Source organism: Myotis yumanensis, unplaced genomic scaffold, assembly GCF_028538775.1.
Source record: "Myotis yumanensis isolate MYYU_CA2020_CCGP unplaced genomic scaffold, mMyoYum1.0.hap1 SCAF_18, whole genome shotgun sequence".
In the NCBI taxonomy this organism is placed as follows: Eukaryota; Metazoa; Chordata; class Mammalia; order Chiroptera; family Vespertilionidae; genus Myotis; species Myotis yumanensis.
In genome coordinates, this window is record NW_027223769.1 from 28,689,069 (window position 1) to 28,699,207 (window position 10,139).

At 35.8% G+C, this 10,139-nt stretch overlaps 1 protein-coding gene across 1 annotated transcript in view; it reads left to right on the forward strand.

Annotated features, from left to right (window-relative positions):
- Window positions 1-9,507, forward strand: part of TERB1 (telomere repeat binding bouquet formation protein 1) — a 28,182-nt gene extending 18,675 nt beyond the window's left edge. Inside the window, exons 14-17 of the mRNA XM_070397915.1 lie at window positions 183-278; window positions 5,293-5,442; window positions 5,745-5,810; window positions 8,467-9,507. Coding sequence (XP_070254016.1) covers window positions 183-278; window positions 5,293-5,442; window positions 5,745-5,810; window positions 8,467-8,654 — 500 coding nt within the window. The 3' untranslated portion in view covers window positions 8,655-9,507. The remainder of the gene's footprint in view (window positions 1-182; window positions 279-5,292; window positions 5,443-5,744; window positions 5,811-8,466) is intronic.
- The last annotated feature ends 632 nt before the right edge of the window (window positions 9,508-10,139 follow it).

The following is a 10,139-nucleotide window of genomic DNA, read 5'->3' on the forward strand; positions in this document are numbered from 1 at the left end:
TGCTCAGTCACCTTTTATTGACATCCAGAACTTTTTTGTTTATTCATTGGATGACTGGATGTTTCCAATTAGCCCATAAACTTGGCTAATGTTTATGAAAATCTCTTGATAATTAATAAATCTTATAAAAATGTCAGGTTCTTTTTAGCATTCAAAAAAATCTTGTATTGCGATTTTTTTAGATCCATTTACATTATGTTCAGATATAATAAATAAAGAAGTCATCAATTTCCTATCAGCTGACGATTGTCCCAAAATATTCAAGTATAGATGCTCAGGTAAATATTTTTTAATTAGTTATTTCATAATTAAAGTTTTATCTGATAATAAGTAGAATTTGTAATAGTTTCTGCCTGTGTGATTTAATTTCCTTTGGAAAAATAACCATTTGTAGTATCATTAAACATTCAAAATATTGCCTTCTATCTGTATCATCCTGTGCTCCCAGTATTTGTTTATATGAATCAATGTAGTTATTTTTTATTACTCTTTTTGTCAGAAGTAATACTTCTATAAGTTTTACTTGTGACAGAGTAAACTTTAAGTTTAACTATAAGTTTAACTTTACTGAATAAGTTAAATATGTTTTATATATGCTTATAATAAATATTTAAGTGTTTCTAGTGTTCCATGCCTCCTCATTTTTTTCTGTAGGGCTATTTAAAAATTGTTTATATTAGTTTATATTTAATATTATGTTGTATTAGTTTCAGGTGTAAAATCTAGTGGTTACATAATCATTTACTTTACAAATTAATTCCCCTGATATTTCAAGTACCCACCTGGCACCATACATAATTATTTCTGCAGGGCACTTGTAATGTTCCAAAGTGCTTATTCCATCCCTTCTCCTTCTCTTTCATACCCCGTCTCTTTACTCTTATTCTGGCACTGTGCACTCCATGGAGAAAATTGAGGCTATTGCACATTAGGCTCAAAATATTACTATTCTTTGGTCTTGGATGTAGAGTTTAATTTTATTACTCTAAAACTGATTTCTAGCTATAATTTGAATCCCATCTCTTTTTTTCTTCCCATTTTAATATTTGTGAATTCTTTCTCTTTATTTCCTTTCTATCCATTAACTCCTTTTGTCCTACCTTAAACTATATTACTTTCTCCTCATCTTAAAAATCCAATAGTGTGATTTGCTATTGCTTCAAATATTCATCTACTCTTCTGCCACCATTTATTACCAGATTCATCTCTTGCTCCCTTCTCTCTCAGTATATTCATTCCTGTTTTAACTCCCTGCAATCTGGCTTTTTTTTTTATTGCCTTTCTACTAAACATTAATGTTAAAGGGTACCTGAAGCCACATCCCCCTCACTCCCAATCCAGTGACTTTTACAAAAAATTCCTAGTATCTCTACACCGTTGATAACCATTCCTTGAAATACTCTTCTGTCAATAATTTAATGCCACACTTCCCAAACTATTCACCCAGGCTTCCTAGAGCTCTGCAGTGAACTCACAAGGGTAATACACAATATTTTAAATTTTATAAGTGGAGCACAAAATAGTCAATATTTTTTGGATACTACATGAACTACTAGCTCAAAGTAGTTCAGATTTTCAACATTAGATTACATTACATTCCTTTTGATGATCCATGTTTTTGTGGAGCTAAGCTTTCAGTGATAGTTGTGATAAAAATCAAACACCACATGAAAATCAATGTGGAACAGGAAATAAATTTGGCAGTGTCTAGTCTGATTCCAGGTTTTGAGAAGTTATTCTATACCAAAAAGGTACACACATCTCATTAGGAAGTAATTCTAATTAATAAGAATGAAATACAAATATATTTTTTTCAATTTAGGTGTCTTGTTTTTTCAAGTAGCTACTAAATTGTTAGAACATAAGTACTTACTAAGTTGTTTTGGACCTAACAGGATGGTTAGCGTTTCTTTTGGCCTAGGGGTGCTGTAAAAAAATCACCAAGATCTTAAGGGTGCCATGAAGCAAGAAAGTTTGGGACCTCTGGTCAAAAGTATTCCAGTTGACAGAGTGGACACTCTATAACTGTTAACTTCCTTTCATCCCTTAGTTTGTTGGCGATGGTTCTTTCCTAGTTCCTTTCTTCTTTCAGTGATGATTCATTCATTGATTTCACAGACACTTGGGGAGTGCATATTCTATGGCAGGTGGAATCAAGATGCATAGAACTCATTCCTCACCTCAAGAAGTTTTTAGTCTAAAACAATTCCATTTAATCACCTTTAGTGCTTTATCATTATCTTTCTGCCAAATTTCTACAAGTATTCCCCCTAAGACAGTGATGGCGAACCTATGACACGCGTGTCAGAGGTGACACGCGAACTCATTTTTTTGGTTGATTTTTCTTTGTTAAATGGCATTTAAATATACAAAATAAATATCAAAAATATAAGTCTTTGTTTTACTATGGTTGCAAATATCAAAAAATTTCTATATGTGACATGGCACCAGAGTTAAGTTAGGGTTTTTCAAAATGCTGACACGCCGAGCTCAAAAGGTTCGGCATCACTGCCCTAAGACATAGTTTATAGCACTTACTCAACTCTGTTGCAACATTTACTTTTGTGGCATCAACCATCATTTTACTGATGATTTTCAAATCTGTATCTCTGCACGTGGCTTCTTCCTTGTGTTATAACCTCATTCTTCCATTTCCAGCTGTACCCAGGATAGTCTCATGTCAATATCTTGCTTTTATTTCAAGCTTAATATATTAAAATCACAGCATCTTGCCAAAACCGGTTTGGCTCAGTGGATAGAGCGTCGGCCTGCGGACTGAAGGGTCCCAGGTTCGATTCCGGTCAAGGGCATGTACCTGGGTTGCGGGCACATCCCCGGTGGGAGATGTGCAGGAGGCAACTGATCGATGTTTCTCTCTCATCGATGTTTCTAACTCTCTCTCTCCCTTCCTCTCTGTAAAAAATCAATAAAATATATTTAAAAAAAAAATCACAGCATCTTTCTTCCTCTTAAGTTGCCCTTTGTTCATCCACTCCATTTCTATTGCTGCTGTTCTTCTGGCTTCCCAGATGTCAAACTTTAAATCGTCTATAAAAATGTTTTCTCTGCCAAAACCAGTTTGGCTCAGTGGATAGAGCGTCGGCCTGTGAACTGAAGGGTCCCGGGTTCGATTCCGATCAAGGGCATGTACCTGGGTTGCGGGCACAATCCCCAGTGGGAGATGTGCAGGAGGCAGCTGATTGATGTTTCTCTCTCATCAATGTTTCTAGCTCTCTGTCTCTCTCCCTTCCTCTCTGTAAAAAATCAATAAAATATATTTTTTAAAAAATGTTTTCTCCTTACATCCCTTATTTCTAGTTGTTCAGATTTGGTTCTGTTTTTCTTTCCCACATAGGCTCTTTTTGCTTCATGCCTAAATCACTCCCACAACTTTCTAGGAGTCTTTACTTGCAAGTTTCACCATCCCCCAACTCTAATGTACACATTGCTGTTAACGTCTCTTCCTAATATGTGCTTTTTGTCATGTCACCATGCTGAAGAGCCCTCAGTGCTTCTCTGTAACTCACTGAATAAAATTCTCTGCTTGGCTTTCAAAATTTTGTGAAATTTTGTCCTGCTTCCACTTCTTAAATTTTACCGCACATTTATTCTCTCCAAGTCTGCCAGAAATGTGTCATGCTAGGCCAAACTTTGTCAGTCAATCAACCACCAAATTATTTGAGGTATCCTAAACTTCTCCCTAACCCCAACAGCTCATTAGTCACCAATTTTACCTCAGAAATTTCTACATTCTTACTGCAAATGCTCTGTTTCAGAATCCCCTCATTTATTTTCTGCAATGATGAAGTAACCCCACAACGATCCTCTTACCTTCAACTGAGATTTCTATAAGACAAATGAAATCATGTCATTTCCCTGCTTAATAAACATCCTTTAGTGCCTCCCCACTGACTAAGATATTTAAAAATCCTCAGCATGGCTTTTAAGACACTTCTTTGCTCTACCCTTTCAACCTTCACCAACCTCAACTTTTCTCCCACACTTCTCTCATACTTTATACTGTAGCCACACCAGAGTACCTCTGACTTTATGAACATACTATGCTTTTTCATTCTCCTGTGCTTTTGCACATGTTCATTGTGCTAGAAATGTCCTCATCCCAGCCAGTTTTTCTGCCTGGATAATTTCTCCTTGTCCCTTCCAAATGTGCCGCTAATACCATTAAGTGACAGGCAGATGGAGAACTTTATAATAAATAGATGTGGCTAACCTTACCTGAACCTACTGATCAACCTTAACCCTAAAAACAGATAAACTTTATGGGCCTCTTAATATGATGCAGTAAGAAGTATACAATACTACCTGTGAGGAATTCTAAAATCAATTGAATCTGAATCTGATCAATCCTTTAGATCTAATTACTAATTTGTTGGGTACACAGGAACATTTTAAAGGCTGCAACTAGGATAAAATCAGCAAAACCCAGGTTTTGGGAAACTCCATAGTTCAAATGATCCAGTATCTACAACAAGTAAATGATAAGGAGGAAGAGAGGAGACTTGATAGATTAAAATAAACTGAATGTAATGGTAGACTATGTTTGGATCATGATTCAAAGAAACCAACTGTAAAAAGAAAGTTTTGAAATAATGGGGAAATTTAAACACTAGGTATTTAATTATATTAAGCATACTTTTCTTAGGTGTGATAATGTTTTTTTTAAGTCCTTATCTGTTAGGGATGTATACAAAGTATTTATAGATGAAATAATTCTTTAATGCAAATTCCAGGCTTCATGATCTAGTGCAGCAGTTGCCAATCGGTGGTCTGTGGACCACTGGTGGTCTGTGAGGTCCAAAAGATTGGCGACCGCTGATCTAGTGTGTACATTGGGGGCAGGCAGACAGAATACATGGAGTGTAGATAAAATATGATTGACCATTAGTTAATAATTATTGAAGCTGAATGATGGATACATAAAGGTTCATTATGCTTTTTCCTTTCCTCTTGTGTGTTTGAAATTTTCTATGATGAGACATTTAAAAAATACGACGGGACATGAGTTATTTCTTTTACATATCTTTCCTAACAGTGACTCCTGCTTAGAACCAGACCAATCACCATAACTCTGTTCACACCTCTATCGTAACACTTATTTCACTATATTGTGTTCTTATTTTCCATCTCTAACAAGACTTTGAACTTTTCGACATATTTATAATTAAATTCCTGATTTGACTTCAGTTACTATCATAAAGATATTTGCTTTCATAGATTTGTTATTAGACATTTTATAACATTTATACATCACTTTAATTTGTTTTCTTTTAGGTTGCATAGCAGTAGGAAAATCCCTGAATAGCCGAAATTTTAGCAAGCTCTTGCACTCATGTCCATACCAATGTGATCGTCACAAAGTCATTGTGGAAGCTGAAGACAGATATAAAAGTGAACTAAGGAAATCACTTATCTATAACAAAAGTAATTAATTCAGTAGCTTTAAAACTGTAATTATGACTATACCTTCTGAACTATGACCTAGAACATATATTAAAGCTAGAGGGTAAAATAATGTTGAAAAGAAAATCTGTCTCTGAGCAACCAGTGATTTATGTTGTATCCAGTAAGCATACTTAGTTTTTGGTGGTTTAAAATTTTTTCCTGATCCACCTAAGGATTCCTATTAGAAAGGGAAAATAAGGGAAATATCATACTAATGGAATTGATGTGCTGTTACTCAAATTGATATACTAAGTATGCTAAATGTTTTCCTTATTTTTCAGAAATTCTGCTGACCCCACGTAAAAGACAACTACTCAGTAATGAACGTACTTCCTCTGGAGGAATAAGTGAATATATTTAATTTAAAACATTTTTATTGATTGATTTGAGAGAGAGGAAGGGAGGAAAGAAAAAGAGAGAAACATCAACTTACTGTCCCACTTATTTTACAAAGTAAAATCATTTGCAGAGCCTCATGAAATGTACATAATTATGGCTACACATTGATTATACAGAGGGATCCTAAATACTGTTTTGTGACATTCAATTCATACATACATACATCTTTTTTGTGGGTTAGAATTGCTTTAGCTAAAAACATCTTCTATAATAATAAAAGGGTAATATGCTAATTAGACCAGACATCATTCCGGACGAAGCTGGGGCGGGAGGCAAGCTGCCCGGTCCCAGGTGCCTGCTGGCAGCTGGAGGGAAGCCTAGGTCCCGGGTGCCAGAGGGAAGCCGGTGCTGGCAGCGGGGGCGGGGGGAGACCTACTCTTGCACAAATTTTTGTGCATTGGGTCTCTAGTAGTTAATAATTTGGCCTGCTTTTTTAGAATGTAGAAAAGCATCTTGAGGTAGTGATTAGATTGGTCTCATATCTCTTTCACAAGCAGGCCAGGAAAATTTGATATATTGTCATTCCTACTTGATAAATTTCTCTTTTGTGTTAGAAACAGTCATCACCACTCAGTCATCACCATACAGAGGGATCCTAAATACTGTTTTGTGACATTCATTTCATACATACATACAGTTTTTGTGTGGGTTAGAATTGCTTTAGCTAAAAACAAGTCTATAGTACTAAAAGGGTAATATGCTCATTAGACCATATAAGATGCAGCCAGTGAATGCATAAATAAGTCAAACAATAAATTGATCTCTCGATCTCTCTCTCTCTCTCTCTCCCTCCCCCCCCCTCCCTCCCTCCCTCTCTTTAAAAATCAATTTTTAAAAAATTTAAAGAGCCTCAGGGACAAGGCTCTTTTTTGAGATGGATTGGTATTTTAAAGGGATTTGAACAATAAGTCTAAAACTGGGCCGCCTTGCCTGTTTTCCTGCTCTTTCCCACTGCCCAATCAATATCAAGAGGAACAGTGAAGAAGCCACAAGGGGAGCCTTGTGCTGTACAGAACTGCTGCTTCCTTCTAGACTGCCTACTACTCGGCTGCACTAACCTTTAGGGAATTGGACACAGATGTTAAGTGTAGGAGTCAATGAGGTGGCAGCTGCAATGGAAAAGTGGGGATTAGCTTTACATGAACAATTCTGTACCCTAATCTCCTGAATGTTATAATAACCCATCTAATACTGATTATAATGAGTTGAAATCATTTAGCAAGTGAAACAAATCATTTCTTAGGTAACCTCAGTTTTCCAGTAAACCCAAAAGTAAGGAGTAATTTCATTGATAAGCTTTAAAACAGTTTTTACCAATAACTTCTCTCTTTCAACAAATATTTATTGATCACCTCTTATGTGTCAGACACTGTTTTAGGTCCTGGGGATACAATGGTGAGCAAAACAGACAAAATTCTGTCTCCATGGAGCTTGCATTCTAAGTAAGATCATTAAGTTATACTCAGATGTTATTTTCATTTGTTTATCAGCCTTCTGCTGGTAAGACTTTCTCTTCTCTTTTGAAAGATCTGAACTGTGGCTCCTGTCCTAGGAGAGGTGAACAAATAGCTAAAGTCTTGACGTGCAAGGACAAGATTTTCTAAGGGTTTTCCAGGTCCTACTAAAGTAAATAGCAGCCTTAAGTGAATATACCAAAAAAAAACCCTCCTCATTAGCATCTACCTACAGTGATAACATGAATTAGCAATGAATGAAAAAGCTAAGAAGAACTGTTTCCTAATAATCATCACCAGAAGATATTTGTGTTTACAGATACCAACTGTGCATTCTTTCTGTTGTAGAAAGTATTTCTAAAAATCAGTTAAATTTTTCCTTCCCCCTTTTGCAGCCATTTTTAAAAAAGTTTTAACAAGCTGAGCATCCATATAAGTAGTGAATATTTAAAGCAAATTTCAAGACCTTTATTCTTTAAAAATATTAAGACTGAATTAAAATAACAAGTGTTGATACTCTTTTTTATTCTACGAAGTTATGATGCCCTTTGGGAAGACTGTATCTATAAGATAGGTAAGCTGTTTATTAACTGTCCTCACAGGAATATCAAGAGAATTAACAGTCAAATGTTTGTACACTATTGTGTTTCTTTATTGAAAAATGTTGCAAGTATTATTACAATAGGATAAAATTATTGAAGAAGTCACAGTGATAACATCTAGCTTAATAGAAGGCACTCAGCTTCTAAAAATTGAAATGGATTTTTATTTTTTTATTATTATTTTTAAATATATTTTATTGATTTTTTTTACAGAGAGGAAGGGAGAGAGATAGAGAGTTAGAAACATCGATGAGAGAGAAATATCGATCAGCTGCCTCCTGCACATCTCCCACTGGGGATGTGCCCACAACCCAGGCACATGCCCTTGACCAGAATCGAACCCGGGACCCCTCAGTCCGCAGGCCGACGCTCTATCCACTGAGCCAAACTGGTTTCGGCTGAAATGGATTTTTATTTGATAAGTAGCCCAGGCATGAAGTTTTCTCACTATATAGTTCTTATCTTTAGAATAAGTTACGTACTTATTTGGGTCTCAAGATTTTTATTTTTCCAGCAGGTACTAATATGTACTCCAATTCTCATTGCAGAAGAAAGAAAAATTCGTAAAAACTTTACTGAAGAAGAAGTGAATTACATTTTCAGTGGAGTTAAGAAAATGGGAAATCACTGGAATGCAATTTTGTGGTCTTTCCCCTTTCAACAAGGACGGAAGTCTGTTGACCTTGCTCAGAAATACCACAAGCTGACCAGACGCCCCAAGTTTGTGGCTCCTTAATTGGAAGAAGAATTGTCAGTTTCTATTGTGAACTCATTTTATTTTTATTTTCCTATTGTGAACTCTTAAAATACAGTGCCTTGAAGATAGAAAATTTAAAATATTCTAAACTCTCAGGAGACAAGAAATGTGGAAACAGGAATACTATTTACATTAAATTCTTTTTGTGATGTGATGAGCTACAGCAAAATATTAAAATAGTTTAGCCTGGCTGGTGTGGCTCAGTGGTTGAGTGTCAACCCATGAACCAAGAGTTCCCCTGTTAGATTCCTGGTTGGGTTGCAGGCTCCGATTGTGGACTCAATTCCCAGTAGGCGGCGTGCAGGAGGCAGCTGATCAATGTTCTATCTCTCTATCCCTCTCTAAGCCAATAACATTTTTGAAAAATTGTTTATAAAATAAATACATTTTCAAGGTATGGATTAGTAAGACAAAATTCCTTCATTAGGTCGAACATTTGTTTAAGAATATGCTTTTATTTTTCCTTAAGCTCAAAGAACATAGGTCAGAGAAAAAAGCAGCCTTTACACTTTGACATTCTATTGTAATGAACACTGTGAACATGTGGATTTTAGTATTCTTACCCAGTGACAGTTCCTCCCCAGAAAGATAGAATAATTTCCCAAGCTGCTCAGGTGAGGTTCCCACTAAGTCAACGTTTGATATTTTGTTAATTGAAATGTTTCCTTGCCCTTGCTGGGTAGCTCAGTTGGTTAGATTATCATCCCTATGGCATAGGTCAAGGCTGCAGGTTCAATCACAGATCAGGACATATACAGGGGTCAACCACTGAATGCATAAAGAAGTGGAGCAACAAAAAGTAATGTCTGTGTGTGTGTCTCTCCCTCCACCCTCTCTCAAATCAATTAAAAATTTTAAGTTTTCTAAAGGCTAATTGTGAAGTTGCTTTGAATACTTTAAAATTCTATGGTCAGGTTCACTACTTTTTGGTGTAGGTATATTTTTGCTTTTTAAAAATTCAGAAGAGCTTTTTATAGTTACATCTCAATTTTCTTAACTCTTTTTTGTATTCCATCATGATCCCCAAAGATGTTGTTGCAGACTCCGTTATACTTAAAATGTTGCTGTGGCAAAGGGATCAAGTATAAGGGCCTGAAAGCTCCGCTGTGCTTCTGCACCCTTTGGAGCACTGCTCCATGTCATTGTAGTAGGTTCTTCAGCCCCAAAGGGCATTTCCGTGTAAGCATGAGTTCTTTGACCTTTTCCAATCATGACTATTTCTACTTAGATGAAACAAATGTTTATTAAATTTCTTATTTTCTGACCCACATTGAAAATTCCAGAAGGTCAATAAGAAAATTTTCTATTTAAATCCAAAATTTCCTCTAGGCAAAAGAATAATTGGCAATTAGTAAAATCCCTTGCAGTAAAGTGTAAATGAATCTAGTCCAATATCTGTCTGTTTCCTAAGCACTTTGGGGATTATTTAAATAGCCTTGCTGAGTTATTTTGATTTGTACTTCT